General features: G+C 46.5%; 1 protein-coding gene across 1 annotated transcript in view; it reads right to left on the bottom strand.

Annotated features, from left to right (window-relative positions):
• Positions 1-1,115: 1,115 nt before the first annotated feature.
• The window catches only part of si:zfos-2326c3.2 (mitogen-activated protein kinase kinase kinase kinase 4), a 38,268-nt gene continuing 24,956 nt past the window's right edge, over positions 1,116-14,427 (bottom strand). The window contains exons 20-32 of the mRNA XM_067247137.1: positions 13,463-13,557; positions 12,578-12,684; positions 12,178-12,268; positions 11,389-11,547; positions 8,499-8,616; positions 8,187-8,342; positions 7,496-7,639; positions 7,120-7,254; positions 6,331-6,431; positions 5,517-5,666; positions 2,669-2,828; positions 1,713-1,852; positions 1,116-1,586 (exon numbers count right to left, since the gene is read on the bottom strand). Coding sequence (XP_067103238.1) covers positions 1,503-1,586; positions 1,713-1,852; positions 2,669-2,828; positions 5,517-5,666; positions 6,331-6,431; positions 7,120-7,254; positions 7,496-7,639; positions 8,187-8,342; positions 8,499-8,616; positions 11,389-11,547; positions 12,178-12,268; positions 12,578-12,684; positions 13,463-13,557 — 1,640 coding nt within the window. The 3' untranslated portion in view covers positions 1,116-1,502. The remainder of the gene's footprint in view (positions 1,587-1,712; positions 1,853-2,668; positions 2,829-5,516; positions 5,667-6,330; positions 6,432-7,119; positions 7,255-7,495; positions 7,640-8,186; positions 8,343-8,498; positions 8,617-11,388; positions 11,548-12,177; positions 12,269-12,577; positions 12,685-13,462; positions 13,558-14,427) is intronic.

Genomic DNA, 14,427 nt, shown 5'->3' with positions numbered 1-14,427 from the left:
AAAAGTTAAACATCTAAATCCCAGAATCTGAGAGTATGAGAACAGGACCAGAAATCTATTGATGAGATTCCATTTTGTGTGGCTCTAGCATACACTAGTTGAGCCTGCAAAGCCTTTAAGCCTCCAGGAGAACCCTTTGATGCAGGTAAAGAAGCATTGTGCTCGCACTCCATTAGAATGAACATCTGACACAATTACTGTTCATCCATCTGACATCAGTTCTAGTCCAGAGTCAAGATGGAGCAGGAAGAAGCATCTAGAAAGCGTGTGTCCACATCTAGTGCAGAAGACTGGCTTAATTCTCACCTGACCAGGCCACTGTCCTGCATACGCACGCACGCACGCACGCACACACACACACACACACACACACACACACACACACACACACATACACACACACAAGCCCATGTATAAAACATCTATAAAACAGTGCAAATAATACCAGTATGTACATCAGATGCTGTACAAACCACCAAACAGCATACAGTCAGCCATCCTTTTGTTGCTGTCTCCTAAAGGAACTTGTTATGAAGCATTTTGATACAGATCGAAGAGGCAAGTCTATCTACACAGTCTACAGAAACAGACTGTCCATCTAACTGGTGTATATAGAGTAGAATGCTTCACTGTGCAATGAAAGTCTACCATTGATAGAAACCAACCACTCTCTCTATAACTAATCTGAACTGGTTTTAACTAGACTTCCCAGGTCACTATAATTGATCTGAAGTAGTTTCAACTAGTCAGAACTGGTCTCTCTATAACTAATCTGAACTGCTTTCAACTAGTCAGAACCAGCATCTCTCTATAACTAATCTAAACTGCTTTCAACTAGTGTGAACTAGTCTCTCTCTATAAATAATCTGAATTGGGTTTAGCTAGTCTGATCTCTCTATACCTAATATAAACTGGTCTCAACTAGTCTGAACTGTTCTTTCTATTGAAATGTAATCTGAATAGATTCCAGTTATCAACAGGCGTACTACAAAATGGCTGACTGTCTCTTCTTCTGAAGCGAGGACTCTGTATCTACCTCCCTGAGGTAAACATATACATCAATATGCAGCCTTGATAAAGCAATATGTCAATAATACTGAATGGTAGACAGTGTCTCAGAATTCCATAAACATGATTATAATAAAGAGCAATCACTATATAACCGTATAGCGATCAACAGATCATAAATCAAGGAATAGATACATTTGTACATAAACATGAGTTGTGCTTTCAAGTCCCTGTGGTGAGACATGACAGGAGAGTAATGAGTCGGAGTGTAATGTGTTTGTAAGTAAAACTTCTCCACACATCTTGGATCAGGAACATTCCTTGCGCCAGACAAGACTAGTGGAACAAGGAGCTATCAGATAAACATCGCCAGTCACCCAGTCGTCACCCAGACATGGTGAGTTTAACCGACAAATGTAGCTGAGACTCTCCAGTTGATCAGGATGGATGACAGACAAAAGGATCAGGATCAGACACTACTAGTGGAGCAGGCATCACCAGTTGAAGAGGGAGTTCTGACCGAGGGTCATGAAGTAGATCTGGCTGCTGCCGCCAGATTGAACCGACGCAAAAAACACCTTCAGAGAACGAGGGAGAGAGAGAGACAACTTCAGTCCATTCACCAAAACCATCACAAACATGCTGCTGCAAGCGGCTGATTTCAGCAAAGGCTGGCCGAGAGAACCGTGAACGGAGCGGCCTACCTTGTCGTTCCTCTCGCACAAGAACTTGAGTTTCTGGGCCTTCTTGTGCATGAAGACGCCCTCCAGGTTCCCAGTGTCGGCAGAGCGCAGCTCGATGGCCTTGTCCCCCCAGCCCATCACCTGGTTAGACTGCAGGTAAGCTGCAGGGAGAGAGAGAAAGAGAGAGAGAGGGTGAGAGAAAGAGAGAAGGAAAGAAGAGAAGGGGGTGAGAAGGGTAGAGAAAGAGGGAGCGAGGGAGAGGAGAAGAAAGAGAGAAAGGGCAAAAGAAGGGAGACAGAGCAAGGGAGAGAAGAGAAAAGGGGAGAAGAGGGAGGGTGAGAAAAGGACAGTGATGGAGCGAGGAAGAGAGGCTTTTTTATCTCCTGAAGAACTTCAATAAGAAAACCAGCTCATCTGTGTATATAAATCAATACATGCTGTTATGTAAGCGGGAGCAAGTGATGGTGTCCCCCCCCCCCCTCCCTCCCTCCCTCCCCCCTCCCTCCCTCCCTCCCTCCCCCCCACCACTCTACCCCCCCCCCCCCCCCACATTCAAGAGTGCCGATTGGCCAACACATCCCCTTCACTAGCCCCCCAGGGGCAGGGCAGCATAGGGCTGATGTCTGGGTGTGACCAGAGCGGAGGAGCAGGCAGCCTTCTGTGGTCGGTCCATCAAAGCTTGTGGTCCCGACAAGGAGCTGACAGAGACAGCCCTGCTCTGAGGCAACAGCGTGGGAGAGTCGCGAGCGCTGACTCACACCACCGCTTACCTCAAATACTGCGCAGACACCAACGCCAACCTACCTTGAACATTCGCAGGTGTGAAGTGTGTCAGTGCGTTCCTTGCCTGTGTGTGTTTGTGTGTACAGCTCGTGTCAAGCTGTGTGTGCATGGAGCTTGTATACATTTGTGTTGCATGTGTGTAGTTGGTGTGTGTGTGCAACTTGCGTGTGTGTGTGTATGTGAGAGAGACTTACCGACAGAGGCGGGCATCTCTCCCCATTGCAGAACGGTTTCCTTGGTGATGCGTCCGTACGTGTCGATGAACACACCCTCATCCTCGTAACACACCAGCACCTCCGTGCCTCTGCTACTGGGGAGGATGATGATGGCGTGGGGTCGGATTACGCCCTGGATCTGACACACACACACACACACACACACAAACACACTAAATTCAGAATCAGACCATGTGACTCAGAAGTTCAGCCTAATTATAAAAATAGACTCCACAAAACAGCTCAGTGTCTCTCACTTAGAACACGTCTGTCACTGCACTGATACAATAGAGGAAGCAACAACCTCCTCCAAGATACACAAGTCTCACACCCCTGGACTCAAACACACAACAAACCTTCAAGCCCCTCCCTTTGAACCCCCCCCCCCACACACACACACGCACACACATGCACTTCCAGGACCAATTTTCCAAGTGCCACTCGTCCATGGCCAAAACACACAGATAACACCTGGTCATCCTTCTAGGGTGATACACCAATTAACCACCAATTAAACAACTATCAAACTATCAAAGAGCTCCACACAACAATGACATAGTATTGTAACTATACTAACACAGCAAGACAAAGTTTACACTTCTTTGTACTCACTAGCCCTCTAAGTCATTCTCTATTCTACATTCTCCGACTGCCCCAGCCTCAGCCTCAGCCTTCAGCCTCAAGTCTCAGCCTCCAGCCTCAACCCCCAGCTCCAGCTTCTGCCTCAAGTCTCCAGCCTCAGCATCCAGCATCAGCCTCAAATCTCCAGCCTCGGCCCCCAGCCTCCGCAGAAGGACCATACTTGCCGGAGAGGGACTGTGTGTCCCTGGAGGCCACAGAGGGGGATGCTGTGGCCCCTGTGCCCAGCTGGCATCCTCTCGGAGGGCCACCACTATCCTGAGCATGAGCACGGGCATCCACAGACGCAGAGCGATCTTAATCCTCTGGCGAGGGAGACGCATCATCTCATTCTTTAATGCTGCCACCGCAACAGGCACAGAGAGACAGAGTGAGTGCGTGAGAGAGAGAGAGAGAGAGAGCAAGCAAGAGATGGAGACAGATAGCGTTGAGAGAAAAAAAAAGATTGTAGGTCTGTGTGGGTGCTAGGGTGTTTGCGTGTCGAGCGCGAGCGCGTAAGCGAGTGTGTGAGTGTTTGTGGGCTGTGTGTGTGTGTGTGTATGAAGTCGAGGAGCGACCAGATGAGTGGTATGTCAGCGAGAGTGAGCGCGAGAGCAGAGAGAGGAGAGAGGATGGGTGGATGGATAGAGAGAAGTGGTAAGGCACCAGTGTCTCTGCCTACTTCTGATGCTCTCTAAATATACCAGAGTTATCAGAAAAAACCTGGTACAATGGGTCACCCAGCCGCTCTGGGCTGAGGAGAACTGGGGTATATATATATATATAGAGAGAGACATCTATTTACTGGAAACTGGAACACAGAGAGGATAGGAGAGGAGGAGACAAGCAAGAGAGAGAGAGAGAGAGAGGGGGGGTGGGAGTAAGAGAGTGAGAAAGAAAGGGATGGAGAGAACAGAAGGTGAGGAGAAAAAGTGTGTGTGTGTGTGTACGTGTGTGTGAGAAAGAAAGAGAGAGAGGGAGAGGAGAGAGAAGAGTCTGTGGCAGCCAGTGTGGGCCAGCGAAAGTAGGGGGGGGGGGGGGGGGGGGCACAGTGTCCCATTGGGACATGGCCCACAGAGACTGGGAAAGAGAAGTTAAAGTGCGTGTTCTCATGTGTGTGTGTGTCTGTGTACATGAATACATGATTTTTGAAGCCCGGCAAAGCTGTTTTTCCAGATCTGCATACCCTCTGCAGTATGTGCTGTCCCAGCATCAAAGTGGTGTGTGTGGGTGTGTGTGAGTGGGATCATCAGAAGCTCGTGCAAACCCGGGTGACTCGATGGAACTCTGGCTAGGAGACTCATTGCATCCCTACAGCTTCACATCCACCCATCCAGTAGGAACACCCAGAAGGACTGGTACAGGACTACCAGTCTAACACGGACCAAGGCCCACACACCACCACCATCGGAGAGACCACGAGAGACATCAGTATCACAGAGGGAGAGATCAGCATAACAAATAGACCAGTGATCACATATAGATAACAGAGAGAGAAAGCAAGAGAGACCAATATAAAAAAATAGTCCACTAATCACAGATAGATAACACAGAGAGAGAGAGAGAGAGAGAGAGAGAGAGAGAGAGAGAGAGAGAGATGCGTGTGCGCCTGTGAGTCGAAGCTGCTGTCAGCTGCACCCACGTACAGAAGCTGAGATACCGGAGATCTCCCTCTCCGTGAGGTTAGGCTGATCCAGCAGTAGAGTGGGTGGTTGACGAGGGGAACGGAAGGAAGGAAACGAACAGGGAGGGATGTAGGAAGGAGAAGTGGATCTATGAATGGAGAGACCGATGGAGTGAGAGGAAAGACGGGCGTATGGAAGGAGGATGGAGGGATGCATGGATTAATTAACGGATGAATGGGTTGATGGATGGAAGAAGGGATATAGGGAGGAAGGATGGATGTTAGAATAGACAGATGGATAGTGTACAGAGGGGTGGATGTACTCGTGGTTAAATGAATGGTTGGATAGACAGTACATGCATAAATAGAGATAAGGATGGAAGGATGGATTGAACATACATGAATGATTAGAGGGAGAGGGATGGAAGGATGGATTGAACATACATGGATGATTAGAGGGAGAGAGGGATGGATAGAACATACATAGATGATTAGAGGGAGGGAAGGATGGATAGAACATACATGGATGATGAGAGGGAAGGAGGGAGGGATGGAAGAATGGATGGGATGGAGTGTGTATCTTACATGTGTCGGTAGGTAGAGGTCGTAGGGTGTTCCAGAGTCTACATCGATGGCGTGGAAGCCATACAGCGAGCCATAGATGACCTTTAACCTCTGACCCTCCTCCACTGTCAGGTCCACCGACAAGGGCTTCTGGGGTAGGGAGCCGAATGACTACACACACACACACACACACAGTTAAAGAGCTGTGCACACACAACACACTTATTTAGGAGTGAACCAGGTGTTGAGTTACTGGAGGACATTCCTATCTATTGGCAAGTAAATAAATCATCAACCATTAACCTGCTATGTCTTCCAGTGAAATCAAATCCCATCTTGTTCTTTGGCTATGGTTGTAGTCTGGGCAATATAAATAAGATCTAATGCTACCTAGGGCTTCCCACAAACCCGCAGATATCAAGCCCCAACCTAAACCCGCAGAGAAGACAGGGAAGAAGAACTTAGGAGAAAGCCTGTCTCAGAAGGAGTTAAAGCTGGTGGTGTCGTTAGTGTCTCCTGACGAGAGGCTGAGGAGATGTGGAGCAGGACACTCAGGAGAGAACAGAACTGGGACAGAGAAGGAGAGAGGGAGGGTTGGGGGTGACCCTGATAGAGGAGAGTGTATTTCAGTGTACCATTCGAGCCTCCTGGATGGATGAAGAAAAGAGAACAGGTCGAGAGAGAGAGAGAGAGAGAGAGAGAGAGAGAGAGAGAGAGAGGAAGATTAAAATAGAGAGAAAGAGAGGGAGTGACAGAAAGGGAGGGAGAGAGTGATCCTTCATAGGATGTGTTTGACGGTATGCATGTGCTCTCAGATGTTCCGCAGATGTGTTACCTTGAAGGCCATGAACTTGTGGTAAGGTTTAGGCGCCCAGGCATACACCTCCACAGCGTTCTTCAGAGCGATCACCAGGAACTTGATCTTCTCATAGCGAACTGTCAACACCCACAACAAATCTATTAGTTCTTCCTCTAACCCTGAAGACAACTCTACCAGTCGATTTTCACCAACATCTTCCTAGACACAGTCTAGATGTCTTTCGTAGCACTTCATATCTCGCTTCTACCAATAAACCGCACATTTGTTGCTTTCTATCTAGGAATTATAAACACACAGAAACACAAGGTGAATTTAAAGAGTTTCTCAAACACTTAATTCAATATCTGTCTACATCCAGGAAGATGGTTTCAAAACACCGCTCATGTCACAATAGGAATGGTCCTGATTTCACTGGTTGAACAAACAGCTGCTGTTGTGTAAAGGTCTTGGGAAAGGCTGTAGAGCCTGCTCTGTCACAACACACCAGGACCTCCGACTACGCCTAACAATGCAACTGGTGTTACTGGCAGGAAGGAGTGGCTTCGCTGTGAGTTCACTTCCTTCCTGAGATGACCGTGTCTTCACCCCCTTCTCACAGGAAAGCCACACAGGAAGCAGCTTAGATCTGCTGCGGTCAGCACATTCAAAACACCAATACATCCACACACACACACAAACACGCACGCACACACTCTCTCTCCATTCTCTCTCACACATGCCTTGACCGATGACCTACTTTCACAGAATTTGGCTAGGATGAATACATGCGTACCCTAGCTAGTATGCTCGCTAGTATGTACTTACCAACTTTGTAGTGCACACAGCCCTCCAAGTCTCCTACCGACGTCCAGCCCTGCCTCTTCTCCACCTCTGGTTCGTTCCTCAAGATCTTGTTCCTCAGCCAGGACAGGTAGTACAGACGTAGCTTGTTCTTCTTGCCTGGACCAACACACAGTTCCCCTTTACATGTCTGTGTGTGTGTGTGTGACAGTCAGGTAAAGTAGTGAAGACAAAATAATGTAGTTATTGTCCCTTTACCAGGACATATATAAGCTAGGCTATTTTATATATAAATATAGATGTGTGTGTGTGTGTCTCATCCACAAGTGCAGCTTGTTCTTATCTGGAGGAGAAAGAACGTGCAGGTGCTGTGTCTGTGTGTGTGTGTGTGCGTGCGTACCTGAGATGGTGATGAGTACGTTCAGGCCCTCCAGGACGTCCATCTGCTGGAAGCGTCGTCGGCTGATGAGAGAGTAGACCTTCCCCTGACCACTGCGGTCCAGCAGCCAAAGACCATTCTCAGTTCCTACTAACAGGTTTACACCTGAGATACAACACACACACGCACGCACGCACGCACGCACACACACACACACACACACACACACACACACACACACACACACACACACACACACACACACACACACACACACACACACACACACACACACACAGGTTACTATTAATGCTTCTCACCTCTAAGGTTAAACCCTTTTTAATGCATGTAGCATTTAAAAGTATTCAAAACATCGGGGGAACACTTCCATCTCTCAGTAAATCACTGCACATCTACTGCAGAACAGTTAGAGGCATGTAGATGTTATTCTGTTGATTCTCCGTTTAGATGTTTTTCTACAATGTTATTCTGTGGTGATTCTTTCTGGTAAATGGGGCCTGTACATTCGAAACTGTAGTCAAGCATTTGCAACACAGCTTTTGAACCAACAGGGGGCACTGTGGTCTTTGACAAAGCACCGGCTTCAGAGCTTTCATCAAGACATTCTTCCAGGGGAGAAACCTCTACTCATCGTGGAGGCAGAGTGAAACAGGACCCCTCACCCTCCCCACACACACACATGCACACCTACCCCAGAGTCCAGCACACAGGATCTCAGCGGTGAACTTCTTCTTGTACTTGCGTATCTCTGGCGTGTCGCTCTGGGGGCGGATGTTGGTGGGGTTTACGTTCACCACCGAGCCTTTCCTGTGGTTCTCCCTCCTCATTGGCTCAGGCTTGCTGCCAGCTGGAAGGGGGCGGAGCAGACACATGGGTGATTGATCAAACCCTTACTCTTTTTTGTCATCCGTGCCTGGTAGAACGTATGTGTGTGTGTGTGAGGATACGTGTGTGAGTGCGTGAGTGTGTGAGGATACATGTGTGTGTGAGTGTGTGTTCTCACTGGGACTGTGTGCTGTAGGGCTTTGCGGGGGGGAGGTCTTCAGCAGTCGGGGGTCGATGAAAGTGGTGAAGGAGGAAGAGGAGGAGGTGCTCTTGCCTGGAGGGCTAGAGATGGACATCTAAATCGACCACAACAACATGAAAACAACAACAACAACAACAATATCAGACCTCAAACCTGGGGGGTGTTCCATCAACGTCGATTAAGGAAAAGCGAGACTTATTTCGCCAAGTCTCACTTACTTTAGCGAGAGTTCCGTTTCATTAAGGTGGCTTATTTGAGTTCTAGCTACGTAACCAAGGTAACTTATGCTTCGGAACTAGCCTGATCCGTTTCAGGCTAAAAGTCGAGCTAAACTAAAATGTGTTGCAGATTATTTCATACAGGGGGAAACAGAATCTCAAAAGACAGTTCTGTTGAGTAAATTCCTGCGCGCAAAGCACTTTAGTCCGTGTTCGGAAACGTAAATTCAGAGTTTTTGAAGTGCAGACATGAATGATTTACGTGTTTACTTCATCTCCAAAAAATATATAAATTTAAATAAACGAGTTAAGAAATAATGTCACTTTAACTGTTTTCAAAAGCCATTGGTTAATTGACATAAAATAAGGCCTTAGAAACTAAGCAGAGCATCTAGACAAGTTACAATCAATTATGGCGAATCCGTTCTTTGACAACCCTGTGGTGGATGAAGGTGCTCAGATTATACAAAGAGCATTGATCCCACCAGCCCCAAGGGTCTTCAGAGACAGAAGTAATGCTTCCCTGACCAGTATCTGTGGAAGAAGTATAGGTTCAGCAGGCCCAGCATAGCTTATCTAGATAGATTTAATTGTCATTCTTAAAAAAATAAATACATAAATATATATATATATATATAAAATAACACTTTAGCAACTCTTAAGGATGGCAATGAACACATAAGAGCAGCCTACCATCCTTTGTAGAAAGTAATAGAAAGGAGAGTAGTAGACTATAATAGTAGAAAGGAGGGTAGTAGAATGCAGTCTATGTAGGTAGGCCGAGACTATGTAGTCTGCTGGAATCACACACAAGGAAGTAAACTCACTGTAGCCAAGCCACTGTTCAGTCTGTCTGCATCTCTGTGTGTCTTTTCATGTGGGACATTCTTGAATGGGCAACTATGCCAGGAAATATGAAGGGGATATACCTTGCTCCAAAGCAGTACCTGAATATTATCATCAGTTTTTCATGTCATCTTGAAAAACAAAGAATCAAGGAGACTTTTTATTAAATTGTATAAAGTATTTTCATTGTTTAAAGTAGCCTATATGTTGACCAGCCTCTATATTACCTCTCCTTCTGGCTTCCCCAATATTATAGGTGCAATATACTGTCCCCATGGGTGTATCCAGGCCCACTGGAAGACTCAGGGGATGACTGTCTGGTGCCCCCATGGTTGAAAAAGTGTTTCTAAAATGCCCTCTAGAGTGGCAAAAATTAGACCAAGTGCCCTACTGTCTGCCATTCACATTGTGAAATATGCTTGAGTGCACAGGATGCCCCATGCAATAAATGATAGTGTGCCCTCTATAAATGTAAAAACATGTCTTCATGAGTTCCTTTATAGTAGAGAAAATGTGATGCAGTACCTTATAAGGTGCCCTTACAATGGTCTAAATTGGACTGTTCCCATGCCTTTACTTCCAATGGAAAAGGGTGTTGTTATGAAGTGCCTTTATGCCCAACAGTCTCCCCTAATGTTCCCAGTAGGGCATGCTTTCCCAAAGTGAGGCTGTGACAACACTTGGCACAGCCACAGTCTGTCACTGTCCAAGCCCCCTCTGGATCTGTGGAGGCAGACTATGTTAATTGGAAATCTGGAAATATGGGGCAGCTGTCCATACACTGTCAGCCATAATAGTAATAATTGGATTTGGATTAAATATGCACGCGTAACATAATAATGATATATTCTTAGTCATGCTGAGAAATTTTAAATGATTGTTCTGCCAAGCAAAGTGTGCTACAGTTTTGGTCACCTTCTGATCTGAAGTCGGTGCTGGATCTTTGCAATACTGGTTATTTCAGTGAATCCCCATTTTAGTCATGGTTATCTTTCCCTTTTATCTTAAAGCTTAAAGCTCACCATTCAGTTAATAAATGCGTGTGGCAAAGTTATTTTGAAGTAATTTATTAATTTTGTTCAAGATGTGAAGACAAAAACATTATTAGCCCACATCAAGTGCAATTAACCATGGCCTTCTTCAGTGTTTTGAATTTTATCCTACAATTTTCAATTGCTGCCACGTTCTTTTTTGGGCTATTATTCTCAATCTCCTGTTGAGAATATCGACCATAGGCTAGCCTACGGTTTCAGACAGCTCATCAAATTACGCTAATTATCAGTAGGCCTAAATGCATGTATATATGTTAAGTAGATTTGGTAGGTCTACAATTTACGCATTTTAACAGTCGTAATGGTTTGACAAGTTGTCTCCTTTGCCATGTTAATTGTGGCAACATTGCCCTTTTTGGGGACAACTCCAAAAAAACTCAAAAAATCCATTTACGCTGTTGAAACAACACCACTCTGCTGGTTTCCGCTTTGCTTTTTGCGACATAACTCTTCTTTTCGACGATCCCCTGACCTGGGCTGCACAGTCTAAGCTTATTGAGGTCTAGCTTGAATTAGCGATGCCTGTTAGTGGAACAGAACATTAGTGGAACGGCTTGAGGCTTAAGTCTAAGTTGACGTTTACCCAACTGAGACTTATTTGTGTTAGCGCGACTTGCGTTAGCGACGTTGATGGAACACCCCCCTGCAGTCTCACAGTCGGAGCCATGAGAGGCTCTGGACCAAAAACATTGACATAGGCTCCCCTCTAGTGGACAAAACAAGACTCTACAGAGGCACCCAGTCCCTCACCTGATCTGAGAAGGGCCCTCGGCTGCAGGGAGACTGGGGCTGAAGGAGAGCCTCGCGGGTGGGGCTCTTCTGCAGGAGGTCTGGTAGAACGTAGTTTTGGTCCGAGTCTAAAGCCACCAGTCTCTGTGAGGGCCCGCTCCGGGGCCCTGACACAACCTGCTAGGGGACAAACATACACAGACACACGCGTTCACAGGAACACACACAGACACACACACACACAGACACACAGACACACACAGCGATGTACCATGCTTAGACAGGAGAACACATTGGCAATGGCAGCATATGCCTGGTTATTACCCCATATGAGTCATCTGGGCATTCATTGTCACAATAACACTGAGTGGGAGGTGTGTGTGTGAGTGCAAATGTATGTGGGTGGGTGAGTATAATGTTTGAGAGCAGGATGTGTGTTTTTGTGTCCGAGTGTGTTTGTGTGTGTGTGTGTGTCTGTGTGAGTGTATGCGTGTGAGTGTGTGTCCAAGACGCCAGAGGAGAGACACCAATGCTGTCAGAAGTCATTGTTTGGGGTTCCATGACAGCCGAGGAGCAGTAGAAGATTAAAACTGGGACATACATTGTGTGTGTTTGTGTGCGTGTGTGCCTGTGTGCGTGTGTGTGTGTGTGTGTGTGTGTGTGTATGTGTATTGTAGATAAAGTTGATGTGTGTCTGTGTTCGGTTGACAGCAGAACAACAAGACTGACAACACATCACATCCTGTGGTCTGTGAGATACACTGCTTTGTGAGTGAGTGAGAGAGTGAGTGAGAGTGTGGTTTTGTCTACCTGTGTGTGGTTAAGGTTCTGGTGAGGTTGTAGAACAATGTCGTCAAGAATCCCTCTGAAGAAACGACGCTCCCCATTGGTCGTCACGGATCTGAGGGACAGAGAGATGATGATGATGATGGGAGAGAGAATATTGATTATGAAGATGATGGTAGAGACAATGGTGATGATGATGGTAATGGTAATGATGATGATGGTAATGATCATGGCAATGATGATGATGGTAGTGATAATGGTAATAATGATGATGGTAATAATGACGGTAGTGATAATAATGGTGATAGTAAAGGTGGTAGTGGGGATGATGGTTATGATGATGGTAGTGATAATGTGGTGCTGCTGCTGCTGCTGGTAATGATGAAGGTGGTGATAATGATGGTAATGATGATAAGGACCGAACCTTTTCTTGTCCTCGTCATCACTGCTGCCGACCTCGTCACTAGATGAGGAGTACTCTGCTGCTTTACCCAGCGGGCCCAGCCCAGCCTTCAGTCCAGGGAGCAAGCCCTGCACACAAACACACAGACACACACACACAGAGACATGTAAACACAATTCAATATCGATATTACACTGATTTACAACTCTGCAGTAGAAGCTGTGATGTGACACTGCCACAGTGAAAATAACTTCAGTATGGAGATAACTGTTCCTTGTGCTGTAAGCTGGCAAGAGGCTGCAATGTAACTGTTACACAACAACACTGTTCTCCTATGCTCTATTCTGATCGGGGCTCTTCTACTCTGGTCTTACTGGGAGGAAGTCACTGGAACATTTTCCCTACTCCACATCGGAACGATAGGAACGCTAACTAGGATCATGCCTTCAATCCCATTCCCCTGACTTCCAGCCATAACAATGGTCTCCTAGGCTGTGGTCAGGTGTTAATAAGGCAGAATGCTTTGAGGCCTTTCTCAGACAGAACATTGCTTCATGAGTCTGTGAAGGAGTCGAGCATGTAATCGAGTCTCCATGGTTACTAAGCAGACGTCCCAACGTCAACAGCAACAGGCACACAACAGAAACCTCCCAGTGGTGGAGAAAACCAGGTTCTGATTTCTAGAGTGTTCCTTTGATGGAGCAGAGCCTCAGAGTGTGTTGGTGAGAGGGTGACTGTACAAAACCTCTTGTTCCTGCTTGTGTTGTATTAACTGGGATTATCCAACCAGAGCCAACGACCAAGTTAGAACTTTTTAGGACATTTTCTCAAACGTAGATCATTCGATAACTTTCACGAGACGTAGTAAAAGTTTTTTGAGCGTGTGTGCATGTTTGTGTGTGTTACCTGGTGTTGAAGAGGCCGTCCAGGACTGTTGTCCTGAGTTCTCCTGTAGTGCTGGACTTGTCTCTGCAGCAGGGGGCTCTCCAGTCTCAGGTAACCTGCGGCACAAACACAAACAATAGCTTCAGAACATCTCTCTAGCCTCGAGAAGCCAGGCGACAAGCAAACATCTGGAAGGATCTTTTAACCATCAGGAAAATTACATCTTTCTAATACCCTCTCCCAATTCACTGACCTAAAACAGCAACAAAGCAGTCGTACCTCTCTCTCTGTGTGTGTGTGTGTTAAGCTTGGATGAGTAACAGAACATTATCTGGTCTCAGCTACCATGCATTAAAAAGCTAAATCTTTGTTAAACTCTCTCTCCATTCCATCCCGTTAACCAGGAAACAGTGACACGGTAGTTTCTATTTCCTCCAGACACCAAAGCCAGACATCCCCTTAAGAGAGCTTTGTGTGAGGTCTACAAGACCTAGTCTTGTAACCACTGACCTCAGTGGCTTTGAACCAGACTTAAATCATTTCAAAGTTATGAAGCTGCCCATTGTAGCATTACCACAATAGCAGCAATGCAATGCAACTTGTGCGATAAAAACAAGAGATATTTTGAGCTTCAAAGATAGTGTGATCCCTGACCTTCTTCTTTCTGGCTTACTTCCTGTGAGATCTCTCTCCTGTCAGGTCTCAGACTCTGCTGTCAGGAAACAGGAGCTGTCAGAGGGTGAGTCTCAGAGGCAGGCTTCGAGGAGAGAGAATGTTGAGGAGCTCAGGCTGTAACGCCCTCCTCTCCTCCAGCCCTGCTTCTCTCCTTTCCTCTAGCCCTGCTTCTCTCCTCTCCCCAAGCCTTGCTATTCCCTTTCTCCTCTCCTCTTGTCCTCAACTCCCACTCCTCCTCCCTCTTCTCTCCTCTTCTCCCTCTCCTTTCCTCACCTCTCCTCATCTTTCTCCCTTTCTCCTCTTTTCCTTCT

Source organism: Osmerus mordax, chromosome 12, assembly GCF_038355195.1.
Source record: "Osmerus mordax isolate fOsmMor3 chromosome 12, fOsmMor3.pri, whole genome shotgun sequence".
In the NCBI taxonomy this organism is placed as follows: Eukaryota; Metazoa; Chordata; class Actinopteri; order Osmeriformes; family Osmeridae; genus Osmerus; species Osmerus mordax.
Note: the sequence above shows the minus strand (reverse complement) of the source record. Positions and strands in the feature narration are given on the sequence as shown.